Genomic DNA, 25,931 nt, shown 5'->3' with positions numbered 1-25,931 from the left:
GAGACAAATATGACGCGGATTGCTATCTGTTAGCTAGCTACGTTGTTTCCCTCCATCAACACTGAGCAGAGACAGAAAGTCAGCAAGTTGATGTCCTAAACTGACAACACCGGATTCACGTTTGCCATAAATATCGAGCCTTTCGAGCGAGAAACTCTTTATTGGACGTTTGGTTAAGGAATCACCGGATAATAAACGGTAAGACTGATTATATCCGCTTGTTAGATAAATTGCGTTCCCGAACCCGATTGCTAGCAGGTTAGCATTTCTAGCAAACCATGTGAATTTGAAAGTAGAAACTTTGCGTATGGCATTTTTGTATCTATATCGGGACTAAATAAATTGAAAGATTTTTGACAAATGTTATATATTAAATCGATTGGTAGCAGCTTGTTGACGCTTTAAATAAATGTATTTTAAAATTGAAACTTAAAGTTAGCACATGACGGCTACCTTTCTTTTTACTAGCTGCGTTGGTTACAGACTGGTTCGCTCAGGTTTAATCCGGCACAAACCAAAATATTTATGTAATGAAGTGTTATCGAGGTCAAGTCATATGTCAATCATAGAACCATAAAGGAAATTTAATAACAATTCTCACAGGCCGTAAATTCACTGGCACATGATATTTCTGGCGCCCAACGTTGCTAAAAGACATTAAATCTCACATGAAGAACAACAGACATGGCAAATTATTTACCTTAATTTAGTAAAGATTAAATACTATTTTACTTTAATGGATACTATTGTGTATTATGAAAGCTATTGTTCATTTATTTATATTGCTGACAACATTTAATATACATAAACAAAATGCATAAATGAATCCCCAATGTTTAAGATGATTATAGTGGAATTTGATTGTTTTGTCTTCTCTGAAATTGTTAACAAACAAAAAGTCATTAACATGATTATGTAATTAATTATTTGAAAACGTATTAAAAATGGAACAGTTTATAAAAAAAGTCTAAGTTTTACATATGTTATGTTTTGTATCATATTTGATACATCAGGCTTGCTTATATATAGTGTCAAATAGTGAGAATATGGAGTTGATATGAATACATGAGGCCCTAAGGTCCACTTCCTAAGTTCTCATAAGACAGGCAATCATTCCCAGCAGTTATCCATAGCAGGTACACCTGTCAGAAATATTTATTGCAACACTCCGCAGCATTGTAGTGAACAAAACAATGTTGTGACGCATAACCATTTAGGTATTTTGAACGGATTGATGTATATGTAAATCAGCTGAAGTGTATTTTGCTATTCTAGACCTGAAAGCTCTTCTCTTTTGTGTAGACATATGCAGGCTCTATAGCAGTGCACGATGTTCAACAAATCTTTTGGTGCTCCCTTTGGGGGAGGGACAGGAGGATTTGGGACTTCTTCAACATTTGGGCAACAAAGTAAGTTAATATAGCCTATGTGCTGAAGTATTTCATGTTTAGAGAAATGAGAGAACTAATAATTAATACTGTACAGAGAGACAAAGTAAGATTTTTTTTTTTTTTTTTTTTTTTTGCTACCTGTCATCAGATGCTGGGTTTGGAGCAGCAGGGGGCTTTGGATCTTCAGCGTTTGGTGCGACAAACAACACAGGAGGAGGACTTTTCGGGACCACCCAGAACAAGCCAGGTAATGCAGAATCTTTAAATACTCAAAGAATGAATCACTTCAAGTTTTAATTGAGTGTATATAGTGCTTTAATATATATATAAAGAGCTTTTTATTGATGGATACACTTGTATTTGATACTTATCTAAGGGTGTATTCACACCTGCCTTGTTTGGTTCGATTGAATCGAACTCTAGTTCGTTTCCCCCCTTGGTGCGGACCTTTTGCGCAGGTGTGAATACAGCAATCGAACTCGGGTGCGGACCAAACAATCTAACCGAGACCCAGCTGAAGAGGTGGTCTCGGTACGGTTCCAAACGAACTCTGGTACGGTTCGTTTACGATGTGAACACGAACCGACCCAATATCGGCCCAATATCAATATCGACCCAATATTGTTCGTTCAAGTGCGAAAGAGAATTCCATTCCGGCGCGCTGTCTGGCCACTACTGTTGCGCGTCTTTCTGCGCGTCGTGTGTGCATCATTGGCAGTGTTGTGCATGAACGCGTTCAATGAACGCGTTCATATTTTCGCCGAACGCTGAACTGAACTAATCACTTTTCATACAATGAACGTGAACGAGAGATTTTTCGAGAGAACTCATCTGATTTTTTGTACATTGCATAGCCTATTTGTTAGGATTTTAGTATCATAATGATTAGGCTAATAAATGCACGCACAATTATCCGTGAACTTGATTTGAACAAATGCCTTTCAACTTGTGTGTGCAAGTTGTATGTGCAGAAATTTGTACAAATAGAGAGTAGGATATGTAGGCCTACTATACTATTGTAGCCATTAAAAAAAGCGCGTTTCATATTTGTTAAAATATTATAATGTTGTTGTTTTTTTCCATTTATGTTGATTTATGAAAAGTGAACAGCACGACCGAGATAGGATGCGCAATATGAGACATGGAGCGGGTCAGACATGATTTTGACCGTTGAAGTTGAAGTGGTTATAGAAAGCCTTTCTTTAAAGTGAATTTCGTTTTGTATAAATTGTATCTTAATTTTAATAAATTTTTCATCAACCAATTGCCTGTATTTAATGAATAGGCCGACGAAACAAATATAACGGAGGGAGGCGCCCGCGCGCTCACTTATATTGCACGTGAACTAGAGCACATCCTAACTTAACGAAACTCAGTGTATGCCTCACACAGACATGACAAATACACCAAATACACAAAGCTTGAAATGTCTTTAAACGAAATAATTCAAAACGAAAAAAGAAAAAGGCTACTCTCTGATTATGTAGGCATAGCTAATCCATTATTAGGCTTAGCCTATTTATGTGCATTTCTCTCTATAAGCGCGTTCACACGGAGATGGCGATCGTCAACTTCATCTTTGCAGCCGAGTTGACACTTTTAGAGAAAACACTTGTTTATTAATAAAAATCAATACACGCGTCACCGGATTTACAGATGCAGGCACACATATTATTTCGAAATAACGAGATATTGTGTTGAAATAACATTATTATTAATAATAGCCTACATCTTTGTTAAAATAATTTAACAAATGAACGTGAACTTAGTTCATTTAAAAAAAATACTATATATAGGCTATATTTCTCTACTTGAGAATCCTTGTCCAATGAATGGACGACCTTAGCACACGTGTGGTTTTGTTCACACATTTTGGTTCACTTGCAAAAAGAGCAGTGTGAAAGCGAACTGTACCAAACAAAAAAAACAAAAACAATTATTTGGTCCGGACCAAAGCAAGTGAACTATCGGACTTTCCTGGTGTGAATACACCCTAAGATTTATGCAATGATTTATTTAGTGTGGTGCAGAGGCAACCTGCATGAACTAGGGCTGGGTGATAAATAAATTTTATCGATTAACTCGAATGTGTAGTTTACGTCGATTTTGTTTGAATGAAAATCGGTTTTCTCTTTAACATCCGCCGAAGCTCCCCTCTGGGCTCCCGTAGTTCCGAACGGGCTCAGCGTTTGCCATAGAGATACAGACAACGTGGGCAAATGAACAAGACCGCGGCAGACACGCTCTCACGCCACGCATCCATTTCCTCACACAGAGAAAAACGCGAAGCAAAGAGGACACTGACACCAACAGACGTCTTTAGAAGGTTACAAAATTCATACAATAAACCCCGTTTTGGCGCTTGTAAATGTGACGTGACAGATCTCAGTTCAAGCGGCACGTGAACCGATCATCTGTTACTCTTTTACTACTATCTTAGTTAATAGTAAATAAACACGAATGATCAAAAGGTAATTTGAAAGATAGTTCAACTTACCGAAATGTAATAAAATCGATCAGTGTTTTTCAAGAGAACAATGTCACGTAACGTTACATTTACCTCAGGAAAGCCATTTAAATTTGTTACATTTTCACTGTTTACAAAGGCAGGGCCTGCCATCTTGTCTTTTTAGCTTGTTGTTTCTGATTGCACTTTAACCCCAAGGGGGAAATCCAGATCAAATCCCAGAAGGGAAAATCAAAACAAAATAAAGTTAACTTGTTTTGAACAATTTCTTTGTCAGCAGATTGATTTTAAGTAGGAAAAAATAATAAAAAATAAAAAAATAAAAAAAATGTAAATCTGATTTTTTTGTGAAAAAATCTGGGATTTTTTTTTTAGGCCATATCGCCCAGCCCTAGCATGAACGCATTGGTGTATTATAAAACCAGTTCTCACCGATTTAAGCACTGCAGGTTAAGATGACGAGAATGCTTTACTTTAAATGTTAGTCTTTTGCAAAATAGTGTGCCGTGAATACATGGATGAATGGTGACTATGGAACAAAATAAATGTGTGCTGTAGAGTGAGTCATCTTAGAAGTGAATTTGCTGTGAGTCAAGTTGTGACTCGCTGAGAAGACTTATCTGAGGATTACTGATTTGAGGATGGTTTGGAAGGAAGACTTAATTAGAATCACTGATGTGCTACTACATAAGATGAGTGGTCCCATTTGTCTTGAAATATTTGTGTTTGTCCTCAGGTGGTCTCTTTGGCTCAAGCACTTTCAGTCAGCCCGTCACCTCTTCCACCAGTAGTGGGTTTGGGTTTGGTGCCCCTAGTGGCACATCAAACAGCCTTTTTGGAAGCACCAACACTGGAAGTGCAGGACTGTTTTCCCAGCAGAATAATGCCTTTGGTGCCAACAAACCAGCCTCATTTGGCAGTAAGTTTCCTGCTGTCTGTGTTGATAGATGTGTTTTAAATTTTTTTTTTTTTAAAGTGTCTTGAATTAAAAGATAAGCTTGAAAACAACGCACTAAATAACTGTTTGAATTGCTTTGCAGCTTTTGGTACCAGCACCAGTAGCGGTGGATTGTTCGGGACAACCAACACAGCATCCAACCCATTTGGAGGAACGTCAGGCTCTTTGTTTGGGGCATCAAGTTTCACTGCTGCACCTCCTGGCACAACAATCAAATTCAATGTTCGTTAAGACATGATTACACTTTTTCATATATATTTTTTTGTTTTCTTCATGGATGCACTTTGAGCTACCTGTTTTTTATACAAGTTTTTTTTATTACCAAAATCTCTTTTTTATTTTTTTTATTTTGTTTTGTTTTTTTACAGCCACCAACTGGTAGTGACACAATGGTAAAAGGTGGTGTGACAACCAGCATTAACACCAAACACCAGTGCATCACTGCAATGAAGGAATATGAGAACAAATCCTTAGAGGTAGGATGGATTCTCACTTTGTGGTAGTTTTAGTATGTGGCGACCTATTGAAGAAATTGTCACAATCACAGTGTCAGGTGCTTTGAAAAGAAATTGTCTGCAGAAAACACAAAATGTGTAACAAACCTGTTGTCTAGACTTTTGAGGATTTGCAGCCATGATAAAATATCTACCTTTGTTTCCTTGATCTAAGGAATTGAGGTTTGAGGATTACCAGGCTGGAAGGAAGGGTCCTTCAAACCCCATGGCAGCTGGCACAGGTGGTCTCTTTGGACCGACAGCCGCAGCTACTCCCAGTACTGGCACTGGACTCTTTGGCTCCTCAGCTCCAAACACTGGCTTCAACTTTGGCCAGAACAAGACTTCATTCGGCACGAGTAAGTACCTTAGTTTAGTTTAGTTTTTTGTTGTTGTCTTGAATATATGTGTTAACTTCTTGCACTGCAGGCACTGGGGCATTTGGGACAACCACAGGAAGTTTGTTTGGCCAGCCGCAGCAGCAGCAACAGCAGCAACAACAGCAGCAACAGCAGCAGCAGCAACAGCAGCAAGCTTCCAGTCTCTTCAAACCATTTGGCTCAGCCACCACCACACAAAACAACACTTTCTCCTTCGGCAACACCAATACCATGGGCCAGCCCAACACCAGCACCATGGTGAGTTCCAGCAGATGTACTTAAGATCAGTTTAGCAAATCAGTGCAGACTGCATATATTATTCATCTAAAATCAGGTCTATTCTGTGTTTAATACATTAATTTCATTTCTAAGCAGGGGCTGTTTGGCAACACGGCTGCCTCTCAGGCCGGAGGACTTTTTGGAAACACTAACACGAGTACTGCCGCAGGCTTTGGCACAGGAATTTTCGGTCAAACTAACACCGGCTTTGGGAATGTGGGTACACAGGTGATTTCTGATGGGGCTACAAGTAGCTGTTTTTTTTTTTCCTTAATTTTTTTCAAGTGTTACTTTTTTGCATTTCTTCAAAATGGTTAACTTGTGTCTTATTTCACAGAATCTTTTTGGTAATAAGCCTGCTGGATTTGGCACCACCACCACTAGTGCACCCTCCTTTGGTACAGGCACTGGTCTGTTTGCAAATAAGCCTACACTCACTCTAGGGGCTAACACGAACACCTCAACCTTTGGTGAGTCTTAATAAAGTTGTTTGTTAATGCTGATCAGTATTTGCTGCAATCAAATTTTGTCATCTCTGGTTGAAATGATGCCCACTACTTTCAAAACCAGTTCACACCTAGAAATGAAATGTTGGTGTTTCTATTTTTTTTTTTATAAGGATTCGGTGCAACTGGTGCTGGTGGGGGTCTTTTTGGGAACAAAACTGCTGCAACAGGATTGGGAACAGGATTGGGAACTGGCTTCGGAGGAGGTATGTTTCAGGGTGCTAGTTAACATTTTTTTTTTGTTTGTTCCTGTGAGAATTAAAACTGGCCTTCTGAGTATTTATCTGTATTTTTTTCAGCTGTAGGAACTGGCCAGACGTCATTGTTTGGGAACAACCAGAATAAGCTGGGCTCCACCCTGGGGTCAATGGGCACCTTTGGGACTGGAGGCTTCAACACCGGAGCCAACACTCTGAATTTTGGCGCTCCTCAACAGCCTGTGGGTCAGTGCAAATGCTTTATAAATTAATTCCCAAAAATGGTTTAAATCATGTTGATAAGTTAAGTAATGTTAGGTAGATTACTTTAAGGGTTTTGTAAAATAAATAACTGGTATACTGTGTTTTGTTCACAGCTCTGACTGACCCCAGTGCAGCAGCCGCTCAGCAGGCCGTCCTCCAGCAGCAGATCAATGCATTGGCCTACTCTCCTTTTGGAGACTCACCCCTCTTCAGAAACCCACTGTCGGACCCCAAAAAGAAGGAAGAGGTTTGATTTTTACAGTTTAGATGGTCCTTGCATCTAAAGGATGTTGTTGTAGGGCTGCACAATTTGGTGAAAAATATCAAATTGTGATTTGAAGATCCCAAAAAAAATCCAGTTTTGTTATTGTTTGTAGGGCTGCACAATTTGGCCAAAATTTGTGATTATACATCAATATGCCTAAAAAAATATTTTTTTTTTATTATTGCTAAAAAAAAAAAAGTGTTTATGAAAGAATATAGTTGTTTTCCAACTAAAGTGACATTTATATATTTATGGCTGTCTTAATTTCTACATTTTTAAAGGTTTAACTATCAAACAGTTGTTTTGACACAACAACAACACCCCCCCCCCCCCCCCCCCCTTTAAAACATATATTTTGTTGATAAGCACTTCTCATTACAAGTTTTGGAAGGTTGGTTCATGTTGCATTCCCAATTGGATGTTAAAGCGACCCAAACTGAGCATATGCAGAGATGGAGTTCATGTGGAGCAGCATTTACTGTAAAACCATGGAAAAATAATGTGATGTTCACTCACACTTTTAGTTATCTTTTGATTAATCATGCTGCCCTTCTTTTATTGAGCCACTCACCAATTTAATAAAACATCAGAGGCCACTCGTTTTTAACAATTTGGCACAGTATATGCACTGCTAATATATATTCTCCTTCATTAGCGTCTCAAGCCCACAAATCCAGCTGCCCAGAAAGCCCTGACTACCCCTACTCAATACAAACTGACCCCTCGTCCTGCCACCCGTGTGCGTCCCAAAGCTCTTTCCTCCTCTGGCTCCTCCAAATCTCAGCTCTTCGATGGGCTTGATGATGATGAACCCTCTCTTAACAATGGAGCCTTCATGCCTAGGTAAGAGCCTGACATCATAACTATAGGTACACTTATTGCACATGTAGGTCACAAGATGTAGTGCACTAACTAAAGTCTTCCTGTCTGCATTTTTAGGAAGAGCATAAAGAAGCTTGTGTTGAAGAACCTGAATAACAGCAGTCTGTATAACAACTCTGTGAACCGAGAGGTTGATGATTTAGCCTCCCCTTCAGAGTACCCACAGAATGGGCTCAGGTAAGTTGACACAAGTTCTCAACCGTTTTGATGTGAACTTTGTGAAGTAGTATTTTGCAGTCATTAAAAAAGGCAACCACAAATGTAATGTTTTCCTGTCACACTTCAGTCTGAGTATGGATGATGGAGAGACTAGAGAAGTCACTGTGGAGAGAAGTGGGGAGGATGATCTAGAGGTTTCCAAGTTCTACACCAACCCGATCTCTAAACCCATTCCACACGGCCAGCCAAGCCCCTTGCTACAGGACACCATCTCGGAGTTCAACATGCGGGGAACTGCCAGTCATCGCAATGGCTTGGAGGCCAGCAGTGAGGAGATCTCTCTGGCTGAGGATTCCATTCAGGAGGAAAGAGATGAGGAGCTGGAGGTTCAGAAACCTCCTCACCCAGCTGGTACGCTTGTCTCAGTTGATGTTCCTTAAAACATGCAATGTGTTTGATGGGATAGAAATCTTATTCTAATCTATCTTATTCTGAACTCTTTCAGGTATAGTTCTTTGCCGTGTAGGCTACTACACCATCCCATCCATGGAAGAGCTGGGAAAGATGTTGAATGAAAACGGGGAGTGTATTTTGGAGAACTTCACTGTTGGCAGAAAGGGTAAAACTACCATGCAAAAGAACAAATTATATTCCAAGTAGCCCACCCGTGGAGCATGACATAACAATGTGTTTTGTTGTTGTGGTTTTGCAGGCTATGGGTCCGTTTTCTTCTCTGGTGAGGTGAATCTTACCAATATGAACCTGGATGAGATTGTGTACTTCCGGCGTAAAGAGATAATCGTGTACCCTGATGACAAAGACAAGCCTCCTGTTGGAGAGGGACTAAACAGGTAATCTCAGGATTCAGCATTGCAAGCTATCAAGATGCAACCTACTGTGATTTATTAAGCTTCAAAAGGCTATGATTTTATTAAATAAATATTAGCGCTGCTTGTTTCAAAGTAAAAACGCAATGCTGTTGCCCATTCTACAGGTTTTTAGAACATTTCGCAATCTATGAAAACGTCTCTGGTTACTTACGTAACCTATGTTCTCTGAATAGGGAACGAGACGCTGCGGATAGCGCAGTGGGATATTCTCTGAATGTGCCGATTGTCTGAAGCCTATAGAATCACGCCAATTCATTGGCTGATGGCGTCCGCGCGACCTGGCTCCGCCCCGACGCACTCACGTCGCGTCATTGCATTCGCGCGCGCGCCATCTGCTCCTCAGATTTCTCTGCCGAAAAGAAAACTGTCAGCAGCGTGAAGAGCTTGGCCGCTAACGCAGCGTCTCGTTCCCTATTCAGAGAACATAGGTTACGTAAGTAACCAGAGACGTTCTCTTTCATAGGTTCACTCAACGCTGCGGATAGCGCAGTGGGAACGGACTACCAAACTCGCCAAGCTAGAACGCTTTATGACTGGTAACAAAAGAGACAACGACCAAGAAGAGTTCAAACAGAAAGAACCTGGGAACCCGGGGTCATGTCAAGATCCAAACTATAGAATCGTACAAAAGTGTGCGGAGAGGACCAACCTGCCGCAACACAAATGTCCTCCAAGAGTGCTCCTCTAAAAAGCGCTTGAGAAGACGCCACACTTCTGGTGGAATGAGCTCTAATGCTGAGGGGTGAAGGTAAGCCACGCACCCCGTAAGCCAACGAGATAGCCTCTGTAACCCAGTGGGAAATCCTCTGCTTCGATGCAGCAAGCCCACGGCGGCTAGCACCAAAGCAAACCAAAAGCTGGTTAGATTTCCTCCAACCGCCTGAGCGGTCTACATAAATCTTGAGAGAACGCACTGGGCAGAGCAAGTTAAGCTTCCTATCTTCCTCAGAAGAAAATGGAGGAGGGTGGAAAGCATTAAGGTTAACTACCTGTGAGCGAAAAGTAGTGGAGAGAACCTTGGGGACATACCCTGGTCTCGGCCTCAAGGAAACTTTGACCAGGCCAGGGGCAAAGTCCAGGCAAGACTCGCTAACAGACAGGGCTTGCAAGTCTCCCATCCGCTTTAATGAGGACAACGCTAGCAAAAGAGAAACCTTGAGAGTCAGGATCCTATCCGGAGCTGACTCTAAGGGCTCAAAGGGGGCCATCGTCAAACCCTCTAGGACAACAGAAAGGTCCCATGAGGGAACTCTAGGGGAGCGAGCCGGTTTCAGGCGCTTCACCCCACGCATAAAAGCAGAAACTAATCTTAATTTGCCCAGGGGAATCTCATCCGATTCCCTATGTGCCGCAATAGCTGCGACATAAACTCTGAGAGTGGTAGCAGCCGCCCCAGCAGCAAACTTCTCCTGCAAGAATTCCAGTACTGAACCAACAGGGCAGTTAACTGGGTTCCTATCATGCGCTAAGCACCAATTCTTAAAAACCTTCCACTTGGAAGAATACAGTCGCCTTGTAGAAGGGGCTCTGGCACTCGCAATGGTCTCCTGAACGTCAGTTGGGAGACCAGAGCTTAATGTTAACGGCCTTTGATCGGCCAAACATATAGCTTCCATATGTCTGGGCGAGGATGCCATATCTTGCCCTGCAGCTGTGACAGCAGATCTTCTCTGACTGGGATCCTCCAGGGGGAAGATTCCAGTAGAGGAATTAGCTCCGAAAACCATGGCTGAGATGGCCAGAACGGAGCCACTAAGAGGAGGCGGACTCCGCTCTCTCTCACTCTGGCCAAGACCGCCTGGATCAGTTTGACGGGCGGGAAGGCATAGAGTTCCTGCGTTGGCCAAGGGTGAGCGAACGCATCTATCCCCAATGGGGCCGGGGGACTCAGGGAGAACCAAAGCGGGCATTGGGACGACTCTTGAGATGCAAAGAGGTCCACCTCCGCCTCCCCGAAAACCTCCCAGATCAGGGCCACCGTCTGGCGGTTCAACATCCATTCCCCCGATCTGAGTTTCTGTCTCGACAGAAAATCTGCTGCGAGGTTCAGAACCCCTGGGACATGAACCGCTCTTAGGGAAAGGAACTTGCTCTGAGACCACAGGAGAAGGTGACGCGCATGCCTGTCTAGGGTGCGCGACCGAGACCCTCCCTGCCGGTTCACATGTGACACCACTGCCATGTTGTCTGTTCTGACAATGACATGGTGCCCCTCCAGGAGAGGGAGGAATTGCTGCAGAGCCAGGAAAACGGCTCTTAACTCCAGGCAGTTTATGTGCCAAGAGAGAGCCTCTCCAGTCCAGACCCCACACGCTGGTCTGCCCTCGAAAACTGCTCCCCAGCCGGTGAGAGAGGCATCCGTCGTAACCATCTGGCGACGAAATACCGCACCCATGCTGACCCCTTTCCGAAGAAAAAGAGGGTCCCGCCATACTGACAGGGCTCGAAAACAACTGTGCGATACCTTCAGTAGGCGAAGGGTTGACCCGGAGGGTCGAACCCCTGAGAGCTTCACCCACCACATGAAGGGTCTCATGTGGAGTAGGCCCAGCGGTAGTACAGAGGAGGCCGCGGCCATAAGACCCAGCATCCTGCGGCAGGTGCCCACTGACACATGATGGCCTAGTGAAAAACGAGCCAAGCATGTCGTCAGGCTGGAAATCCGTGCAGGGGCCAAGCGGGCCTGCATGAGAACGGAATCCATGTTCACCCCCAAGAAAACGGTGCTTTGAGCCGGAGCAAGAACACTCTTCTCCGAGTTCAACCTCAAACCGAGAGACTTGATGTGACTCAGAACAATGTCTCTGTGGTGGGCCACTAGCTCCCTGGACTGGGCTAAAATAAGCCAATCGTCCAGGTAATTTAGAACACGGATGCCCTGGAGCCGCAGTGGGGCCAGAGCTGCATCTATGCACTTTGTGAATGTCCTCGGGGCCAAGGAGAGGCCGAAGGGAAGGACCTTGTACTGGAACGCCCTTTCTCCAACGGCGAACCTGAGGAACTGTCTGTGTCGCCGAACAACCTGGATGTGAAAATAGGCATCCTTTAGGTCTATCGTCACGAACCAATCCCCTGGCCGAATCTGAGATGTGATAGCTTTCAGCGTCAACATCTTGAATTTCCCTTTGTAAAGGGCGAAGTTCAGTCGGCGGAGGTCCAGTATGGGACGCAAACCGCCGCCCTTCTTCGGGACCAGGAAATAACGGCTGTAAAAGCCTCTCTCGGATTCCCCTGGAGGGATCTCCTCTATTGCCCCTTTGAGAAGGAGGGAAGAGATTTCCTGCTGCAGTACAGAAGCCTGAATGGCGCTGTCTACTACAGTCAGAAAGACCCCGTTGAAACAGGGGGGATTGCGGCAAAACTGAAGAGTGTAGCCGAACCGAATTGTGCGAAGAACCCAAGACGATACCCCTGGTAAGCGCTCCCATTCTGGAAGGAAATGAGATAGAGGAAGAGGAATGTTGTAGTGCAGACGACATACCTGAGTGAGGGTGCCGTGTTGACGTTCCTGGGGTAAAGAGGTTGACTGTGCAGGAAGGCCGCTGGCGTCCTGGCACGTGACGGGAGGCATCGATGCTGGGGTCATGGTGACCCGGTCCGCCTGCTCCGGAGGAAAACGGAAAGTGCCTCCGAGGGTGCGGCTGGCAGTTATAGAGAGTGTGCGGGGTGAGGGGAGAAAGCAGAAAACGTCTCCTTCCTCCCGCACTGGACTGAGTCGAAATGGTGAAATATGGCCTGCACTTCGAGACACTCTGAGTGGCGAAGGTGACAGGGCAAGGAAAGGAGAGCTGGGGGGTGGGCAGAAACGTTTGCGCGGTCTGACCCAACCCTGAGAAGGCAGAGGAGCTCTCCTTTTTCCGACCGGAAGGTCAGGAACGGCTCTGGGCCGTCGAAGCGGTCGGTTTGTCGGACCGCTTCAATTGGAGGCGTTTGTGAGGCCGTTGACGGGGAAATGGGCGACCTCGGGCTCCCCAAACCGTGGTAGGTGGGGGATGTCCCTGTTCGCTCCTCCTGGAAGAGAACTCCGGTCTAGGAGAGGGACGTTCTCTGGGTCGCACCGGGGGTGGAGCAGAAGGTTCCCTAGCCCTCCTGGGCATGAACTGCCTGAACGCGGCCGACTGGGATTTGGAGGAGCGGAATTTCTCAACCACAGTGTTGACCGCCTCACCAAACAACCCCGTCTGAGAGATGGGGGCGTCCAAGAGGAAAACCTTCTCTTTGTCCCGTATTTCCGTGAGATTAAGCCACAAGTGGCGCTCCACCGCCACGGAGCCGGCCATAGAGCGACCTAAAGCACGTGCGGTATGCTTGGTGGCCCTTAAGGCTAGATCTGTAGCCTTACGAAGCTCCTTGACCGCTTCAGGGGTCACGCCGTCGCCCTCGTCCATTTCCTTCAGGACGTCCGCCTGGTAGGCCTGGAGAATGGCCATAGTGTGCAAAGTCATGCCTGCCTGCCCAGCCGCCATATAGGATTTTCCAATGAGAGAGGAAGTAGTCCTACATGCTTTAGAGGGAAGGAGGGGGCGCGACTTCCAGGACGGTGCAGACGACGGAGCAAGATGGTCGGCTAAAGTCTCCTCAATCGCCGGAATGGCGGAATAGCCCTGTTCCACAGAACCTACTAGGTTGGTGAAATCAGCAGCTGCCGCATTAGTGAGGCGCGAAGAGAAAGGCTGCTTCCAGGATCTGGAGATCTCATGATGCAGATCACTGAAAAATGGTAGCTTCCTCCGTTGCGGCCTAGAATTAGGGCCGCTGAGAAGCCTCTCGTCGAGTTTAGAGGATTGAGACTCACGTGGCTCGTCGGGCCAATCAATAGTGAGCTTCTCCGTAGCGCGCGAAAGCACGTCCACGAGCTCCGCGTAGGCCGCAGTAGGCCGCGCTTCCTGGCCGCTCGGCGGGATAACCTCGTCGGCGAGAGTAGGCCCGAAATCCTCTGAGTCGGATGCCTCGGTAAAAAGTATATCCTCCAGCCCAAAAGAAACCGCGTCGCGTGCTCCCGGGCTGGGGCGCAAATAATCATGTGAAAATTCGACTGGCATGCCACGTGCGTGCCGAGGGGAGGGAGGGAGAGAAAGAGCGGGGCTCGTCTGCTCGAACTCCACGTCCTCAAGCTCTACATCCGAACCCCAAGCCGCGGATCCTCGAGAGGCCTCGGGAGCGCGGCAGGGGGAGACGAATGATTCTCTCTCAAAGACCGCGAGCCGCGATTTGAGGGTTTTGAGCAACAAATTTTCACAGAATTTGCATTTAGAAGATCCTATAATAGCCTCACGCGCATGTGAAAAACCCAAACATTTAACGCACTTACTGTGTGGGTCGTCGTTAGCGATGTAACGAGCACATGGCGGAGTACAGCGTCTGTAATCCATGGCAGCTTCACCGTAAGGAGAAACAGAGTTCCGCTTAAACAGTCGCAGAAGCGCCGAGAATAATCCTTAGAGATAGTTGTTAGCTTTCAGAAAAACCACGAGCGAAGGGCAAACGTGACCGCTTCGTTCTGAAGGTAGAGAAATCTGAGGAGCAGATGGCGCGCGCGCGAATGCAATGACGCGACGTGAGTGCGTCGGGGCGGAGCCAGGTCGCGCGGACGCCATCAGCCAATGAATTGGCGTGATTCTATAGGCTTCAGACAATCGGCACATTCAGAGAATATCCCACTGCGCTATCCGCAGCGTTGAGTGAACCTATGAAAGAGAACTGTATTTATGCCAATTCAATTTATTTTTTATTTTTATACAGGCCTACAAGAAATTTAGGGCTGTTAAAATTAATACATTCATTTTGTGATACTTTTTTTGTTTTTTGAATCTGGATCGGTTTTGAATCCTCCTCAACCACTTCTCCTTATTAGTTCAACATAACATTGTTTTCTGTTACATGCAGACGTGCTGAAGTGACTCTAGATGGTGTGTGGCCCAATGACAAGACAACGTGCTGTCAGATCAAGAGTCTAGAGAGGCTGAATGAGATGAACTACGAGGGCCGGCTCGAGGCAGCCTCGCGCAAACAAGGTGCCCGCTTCTTGGAGTACCGACCCGAAACTGGATCCTGGGTCTTTGAGGTATGACCGCCTACACCAAGTGCTTCACTGTGCATCATTTTATTTTCTGACCGGTCTTGTATTGCAGTTATCTGTTGTCATGTATAATACATTGTGAGAATGTAACTGAAATCTCCTTTTACAGGTGGCCCACTTCTCAAAGTATGGCCTGCAGGATTCTGATGAAGAAGAGGAAGCCCCCCCGACCAAGCTGGACCTGAAGAAGCTGAAGACAGGGGTTCCCCCTGGGATGTCACAACTTCCACTGACCCAGCAGCAGATGGCGCCACAGGCTCAGGTAGACTGAGGAACGCACCGAGTCTGACACACATTGGTCTCCGGGGGCCACTCATACCTGCTGTGCCCCCCACAGTCCAGATCTACACTAGCAGCGGGGAGAGAGCAAAGAGTTTTAGTGGTTCAAATGCTTTTCAGCTGTGATGCAAAGAGATCGGAAGTTATTCAAATGCTGTGCACATATTTTAAATAACATAAGTTTACAAAGGAAGTTCATATAACAAAGGGAGTTGCCTTTTATCTAATATTTATAGTTTGTAAAGCTGACTTCCCCTTAGCCATTTGAAATTAGAAGGTGGTTTGAGTGTAAAGACTAGATCTTACATTTTTCAGTGAAATATTATTTGTTACACTTGTTTGAATGAAACTTTTACTTTTAAAACACAATAAAAAAGGGGTGATTCTGAATGTTAAGTGGAATAAGATGCAGCCAATCATTATTATTAGTGTATTTAATTATGTTTGGTTTCTTTTATCGTTGCCAAAATATAAAGTATATTTGTTGAACACGGGCAAAGAATTTGCTTGACCAGATGTATTTTAGCATTATTTTTTAACAGGTGATTTGAGTAACATTACATGCAATGTTTAAACGTGTGTCTGATCTGAGATATTCTACAGATATGAGCCCGTGGGCTTTCAGAATGTTTTATTTTGAAGTATAGCAGTGAAACTTAAAATGTATGAAAGACAGTGTGTGAATCTTTGATTTTGTCATGCATTTCATTGACAAATAAAAGTACAATTAAAGATAAAATGTTTGTGTCAGGACATTTAATGTGTACATAATGCTTCATAGCAATGTTTTAATTTGGCAGCAATGCCTGCCAAAATATTTGGTAAAAATGTTAACGGTCTGTCAGCATCAGTTTAATGATTACGCAGAACTGTACTCTGCACTCAGATCAAGAACAAAGACTTGACTTGATCTCTTTGTGTGCATATGTGTAGAGTACTGCAGTACTTGAGCTGCTCAGCCGCGTGTCGGAGTTGGACAGTGACATGGCCGACATTACTCAAGAGCATCACGCGGACAGTGTTTTGGGTGAGGAGGATGGAGAGAGAACTTCTTTGGAGGAGAACAAGCTGAGATCTGACACTCCTGTCGAGCATGAGCCCGTGTCCGCATCCAGCCAGATCGCTTCCTCAATGGGCATCAACCCTCATACCTTACAGGTAGCGTGCGTGTAATTGACTCCTCGATGGCAAAGACGTTGCGTTCTGATATCTTATTAACGCTGGTTTGTGTTCCACACAGATTATGAAGGCCTCTCTCTTTGCAGAGGATGATGAATGTGACTTGTTTCAAGAGCATGGTTCTTCAAAGCTCATACTGGATGTGGCTTCCCCCAAAGTTTTGCTTTCTGGACCTGGTCGGCCATCAAGTACGCCACTAATTAATTAAATGCAGTTTACATGCATTCCTGGCCAAAGGTTTTGGAATAATTAATGGTTTATAATCTGTATAAAGTATATCTTGTGCTCACTAATGCTGCATTTGTTTGATTAAAATTTTATATTTTAAAAATGTAATTTATTATTGTGATTGCAAAGCTGAATTTTTAGCAACCATTATTCCCGTCCTTTAGATTCTTCAGAAATCATTCTAATATGTTGATTTGGTGTTCAATTATAATCTCTCATTATTGGTACTCAATTATTAATAATGGTTCATATCAATGTTGAAAACAGTTGTACTCTTTTATATTTTTGTAGAAATCATGATACTTTTCAGCATGACAATTAACTTTGCCATCACAGGAATAATGTTTTCAAATGGAAAAGTTTATTTTTTTAAATTGTAATTTCACTATATTGGTTTTTATGCAGATTTGGTGAGCGATTTGAAACTACTTTGTTTTATATATATATATATATATATGTAAGTATTTTCTCATGTATTGTACTTTGAACATGTCTGATATTATGCCTTTTCCATTACAGTCGGAGCCCTGTTACAAACCAAGTTCACCTCAGGTGGAGGGCTTTTCCCCCAGTTCCCAGAGGCTCCTTTTGGTGGTATACCTCAGAAGCTTAGCAAGTCACTAGTGTCTGAAGCCCCATGGCCATCATTGGGTCCATCCTTCCTGTTGCCTGCCCCTCCTCCAGAACCTACGCTTCGGACCGTCGGGGCCCGTAGGCTAGGTGGACCAGTACCTCTGGAGGGCTCCGTAACTGTTGGGAAAGGCCGTTTATTGATGGACGCTGCTCTGTTCAGAGGCCGGTCTTTCAGAGTGGGCTGGGGTCCCAACTGGACACTGGTGCACTGTGGAGATCAACTTGGTGTCACAGAAACAATGAAGGAGCAGGCAGCAGAGAGCATGGGTTTTGGCTTCTTACCCAAACCAACCAAGAGCAAACAGTAAGTTTAACTTCTTCATAGTTTATCATTGAGAAAAATTATGTCGCTAAAATTAGTAATTTTCCCATATTTGCATCACACCAGGATCACTGAAAGTCTGTTTAAGGTGCATATGGAGCAGGTGGTCGGCCTGGAGCACAAGCAGTCGGCTGAGAGCCTTGCTCTTTACCACAGGCCGCTGGAGATCAGTCTAAAGCACAGCACAATCAACACAGAAGACTACTGTCCTTTCATTCAGCCAGCGAGAGGAGTGGACGCTCTGCATGGTTATGCGGAATGGATTGTGGAGGTCAACAAAGATACAGGAGGAGGGGATGGTATGAGGTTTTTAGTATTTTGTGTGTTTGTGTATATATTATTTATATATATATCATATATTACACAATTTGGGCTCAGTAAGTGTTTTTTATTGATCATAAGTGACCGTTAAATAATTTAGTGTTATAAAAGATTTCAATTTAATATAGGTCTGTTCTTTTGAACTTTATATTCATCAAAGGGTCCTGAATTTTTATTTGTTTCCACCAATATATTAAGTAGCACAACTGTTTCCAACATTGATAATAATAAATGTTTCTTGAGCTCCAAATCAGCATATTAGAATGATTTCTGAAGAATCATGTGACACTGAAAGACTGGAGTTATAATACTGAAAAATCAGTTTTATTATATAAAAGCATATTATATAATAAATAATTTTTGATCTTCATCATTAGCTGGCATGGCCCATTGGCAGCAAATTTGGACTCTGTGTGCTGCCCTGTGGGGTCGTCTTGGTGACCGAGATGTGGAGACTGGGCAATACTCGGACTACCAGCAGCAGCTTGAGAGGCGGAGGAGCTTCTCACACTGGCTCTCTGTAAGTGCAGCCGAGTGTATAGAGGAGGAGGTGGGCCGGGCTCTTCAGCGCAACCCCGCTGAGGCTGTATTCAGTTACCTTACCGGCCACTGCATAAGCAAGGCCTGCAAACTGTCCCAGAAGAGTGGTGAGTGTACACTATTTTTTTTTTCTGAATGCAGTCAAGCTGCATGCTGTACAGCAGCATTAGTGTTTCTAAAAAAGGCTATGTCTTTATAGGGGACCATCGCCTTTCACTGATGTTGTCTCAGGCTGTGGGCTCTCAGTTTTGTAGAGATCTACTGGCTCTGCAGCTCACTGACTGGAACAGGATGCAGACAGACTCCTTCATAGAAGAGGAGAGGCTGCGAATCGTTGCTTTGCTTGCAGGCAAACCAGTAAGTAAAAGAGTGCGCAGCAGTTTGTAAATTTAATGTGTGAGGCTTCCAGTTATTTTCAGTTAAAATTTTGGTCCACATTGAGTAAAGTGAACTCATTAGCTACGTTTACATGCAACCAAATAATCCTTTAGTAATCGGATTGACGGCTCAATCGGACTATAAAGCCTTCGTGTAAACACCTTACCTTAATTGATCCGAATTAAGTTTCGATCCGATTGAAAGGGGTGTTTTATTCCTTTTCTAATCCGATCGAGTGAACATGTAAAACTTAATCGGATTTAAATCTGAAAGGACTGTGCATGTGCAATGATGTTGAAATGGCGTAATGACGTATGACGCGCTGAACGAGCTGTTCTTCCAGTTGAATAAAGTGTCATATAAATGAGTGTCCCGTCATTCTGAAATTCTCCATATTCACTCTGCTTCTGAAGTGGAGTAGGACAACGTCCCACCAGTCCTTGTTTCGGATTCTCATCGACAGACGAGTGGTTTTGGGTGCGGGGAGGGGAGGGGCATTTTTACTGCGTGATAAATAAGCAGCACGACATAACGGTATATGCTCATTGTCTCCAAATTTAATGACCAGAAATGGATTAAATATTAAGTTGCTGCTTAAAACAAATAACCAATGTTGGAGAATAGTTAGTATGCGCAAACAGCAGGAAACTGTATATTCATGCAGTGTGCGCATGTCAAAAAATCTATTCCGATTTGAAGCTTGTGACAAACGCGCACATCAACCCGATCACATGTTTAGCGTTTATGTAAACACTGTTCGGATTCCTCAATCGGAATTAATTCAGTCCGGTTAAAACAAACGTTGTGCATGTAAACATGTAAGCCATTGTCATGTTCAAGAAACCAGTTTGAGATGATTTGAGGTTTGTGACATGGCACATTATCCTCCTGGAAGTAGCCATCAGAACATGGATACACTGTGGTCATAAATGGATGGACATGGTCAGCAACAATACTCATGTTAGCTGTGGCATTTAAGCGATGCAAACGATGGTACTAAGGGGCCCAAAAAGTGCTGAGAAAATATCCCCCTTACCATTACAACGCCAGCAGCAGCCTGAGCAAATACAAGGCAGGATGGATCCATGCTTTTGCTTTCATATTGTTTACGCCAAATTCTAACCCCCGTCTGAATGTCGCTAAATTTCTTATTGCAATATATAGTGCAAAGAAAAAAGTGAAGCCTTTTCGTACAGCCCTAATTTGTAATTTATTTGAATGAAGGTGTGGCAGTCAACAGACAGCGTTATAAACGTGTGCTCCGAGCTTGACTGGAAACGGTGTGTTGCTGTTCATCTCTGGTACATGCTGCCTCCCACTGCATCTGTAGCTGATGCTCTCGCCAAATACGAGTCTGCATTTCAGGTACCTCGCATCACACAATTTTTGAAAGCTATTTTAGTTTATCTTTGACAAGTATAACATTTCCTAATTGCACAACCGTTCAAAAGTTTGAGGTCGGGAGGATTATTTTTTTGTTGTAATTTCTCTTCTGCTCACCAAGGTTGCATTTATTTGATCACAAATACAGTAAAAACAGTAATATTGTTAAATGTTATTACAATTTTAAAAGGCTTTTTTTTATTGTATTAAAATCTGAATCTTAATATGCTGCTTTGGTGCTCAAGAAACATTTATTCTTAACATTAGCTATGTTACCAAGTTTCAACTGTTCAACTGTTTCAACAAATTTCAACTGTTTTTTAACTCATTAACTTGTTTCCTTTTGTAATTTATGCATGTCGTATGCAGATACGTTTTTCTTACTGAACCCCAAACTTTTGAACAAGTTCTTGTTGTTGTTTTAAATATTAAAATCCCTTAGGCAACTTTTTGTTTTGTTTAATGTCAGTAAGTGTTTTTGAAGAAATGTATTTACTTCCAATATAATTACTTACAATGGCAACTTGTCACAACAAGACCATAGCTTGCTTAAAGACTTTTGCACCTTCCTGTTGAGGGATGCTACTGATTCTTGATCAACTGTGTAAAGACGTTAAAGGGTTAGTCCACCCAAAAATTTTTATTCTCTCAATGACTCACCCTCATGTTGTTCCAAACCCATAAGACTCGTTCTTTGAAGCACAAATTAAGATATTTGAATGTAATCTAAGAGCTTTCTGTCCCTCCATTGACAGTACAGAAATACCAATTTGACGCTTTAGAAAATTCATAAAGAGATCGTAAAACTAATTGAGGGGTTTAGTCCCCTGAAGAGACATTATAGATTTATGATGAACAGATTTAATTTAGGCTTTTATTCACATAAAAACATTCATCAACTCACATATCAGTTGTGGTAAACGGAAGCTCAAGCATGTTCGCTTGACGTGCGAGAACCAATGAGGTTCATTCTCGTGTTATGCAGCACGCTTGAGCTTCTGCAAGAACCAATGAGGTTCATTGTTGTGTGTTATGCTGCATGTTTACGTTTTTTTCCGCAAGAACCAATGAAAGCATGTATAGTTGAGCTTCTGTATATGTTAGCTGGTTCATGTGAATGAAAGCCTAAATTCAATCTGATCATAATATAAAGCGATGTCCATTCAGGAAATTTGGACTAAACCACTTGATTTATATGGATTAGTTTTATGATCTCATTCTCTTTATGAAGTTTGAGGCAACAAAGTGGTAGTTGCATGTATTGTAAATGGCAGGACAGAAATCTCTGATTTCATTAAATAGATCTTCATTTGTGTTTCAAAGATGAGCATAGTCTAATGGGTTTCGTACAACATGAGGGTGAGTAGTTGATGGCATTTATTTTTTTAATATATTTTTCACTTGGGTGAACTAACCTTTAAGAGTAAGTGAATAAATTATATATTTTAAAATGCTGTATTTGTATGCTTTTCAGGGTTCAGAAGAAGTGAAAAGGTATGCTTGCCCTCCTTTACCTCCCTATGTAGATGAACTCGAGTTGTTGGGTTTGGATGAAGAGATGGATGAGACTGAATCCAAAAAGCCACTCTATGACATCTGCTTCCACCTACTTAAACTTTACAGTGACAGGTTCGTAATCACGTCCTCTTTGATTCTTGTTTTTTCTTTAATGATGTCCGCAGGCTGATTTTGCTCTTATACTATTTCCCCCCTCATAAGGCATTACAGCCTACAACAGCTACTTGATCCCAGCACAGTAACTGCTGATCATCTGGACTACCGGCTGTGCTGGCACCTGTGGAACGTGTTGCAGGCTCTTAACTACAATCACCTGTCCACCTCATGCCAGTGCTTGCTGCACACCAGCTATGCTGCCCAGCTGGAGAGTGCGGGATTTTGGGAGATGGCTATCTTCGTGCTTCTGCACATACCTGACTCTGGGTAAATGACGGCTCTCTTCTGAGTACTCATTTAGTTTGTGATAGTTTTTTTATTAGGTTGAGTGACTGTACGTGATAGAGTTGTCAAAAGTACTGACTTGGGTATCAAGTTGGTACTGAATTTAAAAAAAAAATCGCTCTAGCATTTTGAGTGCTGTTGAACAGATTCTTAAACATTGGCCATTGTTCACTCGCTCAACATGCATGTGTTTTATTGGCCATTGTGTTCACTCGCTCAACATCTGTCTGTGATTGGCTACAATGATCAACGCTTCAAAAACATGTTGTACATCTTCACCGAGCACTTACACAGATACACACAGGAGCGTTTGAAAGCAGGTGTATGTCAGCGGATCCCTAATATAACAGCTGATAGACTGATCCACTGATGCATACGGGAGCGTTTGAAAGCAGGCGAATCTATCGAAGTGCTTGGTGAAGAGCGTCAAAGGCATCAATTTACAACGTTTTTGAAGCGTTGATAAATGTAGCTAATCACAGACATGTATGTTGAACGTGTGAACACAACGGCCAATCAGGTGTTTAAGAATCCGTTCAAGAGCGCTTAAGTTTTTTAATTTGGTACTGAAGTCGGTACTTTTGACAACACTAGTACATGAGATGATTCCTATTTTATGTAATTGTGTGCAGACGTAGAGAGAGTGCAGTGCGGGAAATGCTCAACTTACACTGCCCCCTTGAGGAGACGGAAGAGTCAATGGAGAAGGAGCAATTTCTTACGGAAAAGTTGCTGATCCCCATCCAGTGGATCCATCAGGCCAAGGCCATCCGTGCCTGCAGAGAGGGAGATGCACATCGTGAAGCCTTGCACCTTTACAAGGCCGGCCACTGGAATCACTGCCATCGGCTGGTCATCCAGCACCTGGCCTCAGGTTCGAATAAGCCAAAAACACACACAAACATACTATTTATGCCTCAAATACGTTTTGTGTGCGACAATATAAACAACGCTTATTAATTTTGCCTGAGATTTCTACAAGTATTCACACTGGCCTTTACAGTGCAACTTGCTTGTACAGTCAGTCACACTACACTTTTCGTCCCATTGACTTCTATTCATATGCATGCAAACGCAGGATACGGGAAACACAGGCGCATTTAATAATTCGGGTTTGGTTATCTCGACTGTGAATTTGCATCACGTGAAGACGTGTGACCACTAAAAGATGAATCCATGATGACATGACCTCATGAAGCTTTGAAGCTACAGGTTTGTAGCGTTGCAGAAAAGTGGAGTAGATTTAACATTGGATTTGTTGAATTTGTTTCTAAAAAGATGCCGCAGAGTGTAACGTAATATTATAATCTATCAGGACTGAACATGCAGCTTTTTTCAGACATTGCAACAAAGTCTTGTGTGACCATCTCATAAGTTGCTGTCGCTGATTTTTTTTTCCTTTTCACACACTGAAGAGACAACCTGAAAATGCACTATAAACCTTTTAATCAACTCAATCTTTTGAAATATAGGATTTAATACAGTGCTTGAAGTGGGCACCTTATCTCACATGTCGCTGGTACTCTGACCATCCCAACCCCTGAATCCGATTTCAACCGAGGTTTACGATTAGAACGATTTCAAACGATTAGAACGCAATTCCAAGGCAGCATCGGGAGTCCCGGCACTCAACCCTCTTTGTTTGTCTTTTTTTTCCCTCAGACTGCATTATTAATGATAATCATAAGTACCTGTTGGAATTCCTGGAGGGGTTGGCAGTGCCAGAGCGCAGTGTTCAGATTCAGAGCTGGGACACATCTGGACGGGTCTACCTTGATTACATCCATGTCATCCAGACACTGCAGGACATCCAACAGGTAACCTGCTGCTGCTTCAGGAAAGTATGTTGCTTCAGTGGAATAAAAGTTTAACGTGATCTTCTATCTATAGGCTGAAAGCCCAGGTTATGCGCTGGAGCGACTGCATACAGAGGTGACGTCTCTCTGTGGGAGAATAGAGCTCCTCCCCTGCTTCAAAGCTAAAGACAGACTTGCCCAATCAGGTCTGAAATTATTTTCCTCTGTTTTGTTGGAAATGTATGCTGTAATAATGTTGCTGAAAAACTAGTTTAGATAATTTTCTTAGTTCATTTATGGGACCGGCTAGAAAACCATCTTAAAACCTTATTGGATTGATTAACAATATGAATCCTCACTATTACTGTAGAACTGTAACCTTGGTTTTCTTTTGCTTTATAGAGATGGCTAAACGTGTGGCTAACATCCTCCGAGTGGTTTTGAGTCTCCAGCAGGGTGGTGAAGGCACCCCGGATCCCCGACACATCCCTCTTTGCCAGCTTGCTCCACACATTGGACGTCTACCCATGCCAGAGGACTATGCTTTAGAGGAACTCCGCAGCCTTACTCAGTCGTACCTGCAAGAGTATGTTATCAGTCACTGAATATCAAGATATAGGTTTCTCGATCAGTTATGCAGAAGTAACATGAGTCTTGAGTGGAATTACCTTCAGCACTCCAATTATATGGCTGTTTCAGGCCGTGGTTGAACTTTCGATGCATATTTAGGCACAATACTTGTGAATAAAGCATTCCTTTGTGTGTTTGTGTTAGTTTTTTTTTTTTTTCAAATCCTGTTTTGTAGTCATAGACATGATGTGTGAGTGTCTTTTATAATTAAAGTATCTATTTGAATACATCTGTTGACTTGATCTGCCTAAGATTCTCAGAGGGAAAATGCCAGATTTGTCTATTCAGTTACATTGTGAAGTATCATCTGGTCCATTCAAAGCTATATTGTGTTGTGTTTAGGGCCTACCTTATACAATTCATAAATACATTTAAAAAAGTTTTCTTTTGACCGTTCTTTTCAGTCAGTGTTTTTAAAACTTAGTGTGACCATGTGTTGTATACCTTTTGTAAGTACAGTATTTTTATTAGTCTATACGTTGCAAGTGTGCTTCTGTGTAAGGATAAAGGTGACAGCCTGTTATGAGTTTTTTTTTTTTTTAAAGAGATTAAGCATTTACTTAACTAATCTCACCTCACAACAAAAATATATGGCGACAATAAACATGTAAAAGTGTGGGCATATCTATTTTTGTAGGGTTTTCAACATGTTGATCTGGAAAACCTTATTGTTAAAGGTTTACCTAATGTAAAACTAAATAAATTCAATGCTATTGATCAAAGAAAGTTCATAGAAATATATTTTGTGGTTCGTTCTAAAGTGTTCAACAATATGTGACTGGCGATTCTTATAAAACTTTAATTAAAGTCAACCTGACATCTCTTCTGACTAAGATAGGGTTTCGCTGATGTAATTACATTACAGCTTTATGTGAACCCTTCATCTGTTTTTTTTTTTTGTGTGTGCAACAAATGCCCCAGTAATGTGCTTGTTTCATGTAAGGTTTCTTTTCTAAAAACATTGTAAACATTAAACTTGGTTTATGACAGATTATGCTTCAGATTATTAAGGTTCTGCTCTTTGAATGAGTGTGTGTTTGAGTATTGCTGTGCATGAATGTGCTTAAATTTT

At 42.8% G+C, this 25,931-nt stretch overlaps 1 protein-coding gene across 4 annotated transcripts; it reads left to right on the top strand.

Annotated features, from left to right (window-relative positions):
• On the top strand, positions 1-25,850 carry nup98 (nucleoporin 98 and 96 precursor). Of its 4 annotated transcripts, none has more exons than XM_079586178.1 (33): positions 1-198; positions 1,303-1,409; positions 1,540-1,638; positions 4,595-4,777; positions 4,899-5,038; positions 5,185-5,292; positions 5,486-5,669; positions 5,740-5,948; positions 6,063-6,197; positions 6,307-6,439; positions 6,589-6,681; positions 6,775-6,918; positions 7,050-7,183; positions 7,857-8,044; positions 8,141-8,260; positions 8,370-8,653; positions 8,748-8,861; positions 8,955-9,093; positions 15,019-15,196; positions 15,321-15,473; positions 16,424-16,648; positions 16,731-16,857; positions 17,417-17,834; positions 17,919-18,151; positions 18,551-18,820; positions 18,913-19,070; positions 20,316-20,456; positions 21,949-22,103; positions 22,194-22,415; positions 23,066-23,307; positions 24,096-24,250; positions 24,324-24,435; positions 24,632-25,850. In XM_079586178.1, exons 2-33 carry the CDS (start codon positions 1,331-1,333, stop codon positions 24,832-24,834), a joined length of 5,478 nt encoding a protein of 1,825 aa, XP_079442304.1. In that variant the 5' UTR covers positions 1-198; positions 1,303-1,330; the 3' UTR covers positions 24,835-25,850. The 4 variants fall into 4 exon arrangements, with proteins under 4 accessions (XP_079442304.1, XP_079442307.1, XP_079442305.1 ...); XM_079586181.1 differs by having other exon boundaries at positions 12-198; positions 6,066-6,185; XM_079586179.1 differs by having other exon boundaries at positions 12-198; positions 6,066-6,197.
• The last annotated feature ends 81 nt before the right edge of the window (positions 25,851-25,931 follow it).

Source organism: Phoxinus phoxinus (genome assembly GCF_949152265.1).
Source record: "Phoxinus phoxinus genome assembly, chromosome: 17".
NCBI classification, from domain to species: Eukaryota; Metazoa; Chordata; class Actinopteri; order Cypriniformes; family Leuciscidae; genus Phoxinus; species Phoxinus phoxinus.
Note: the sequence above shows the minus strand (reverse complement) of the source record. Positions and strands in the feature narration are given on the sequence as shown.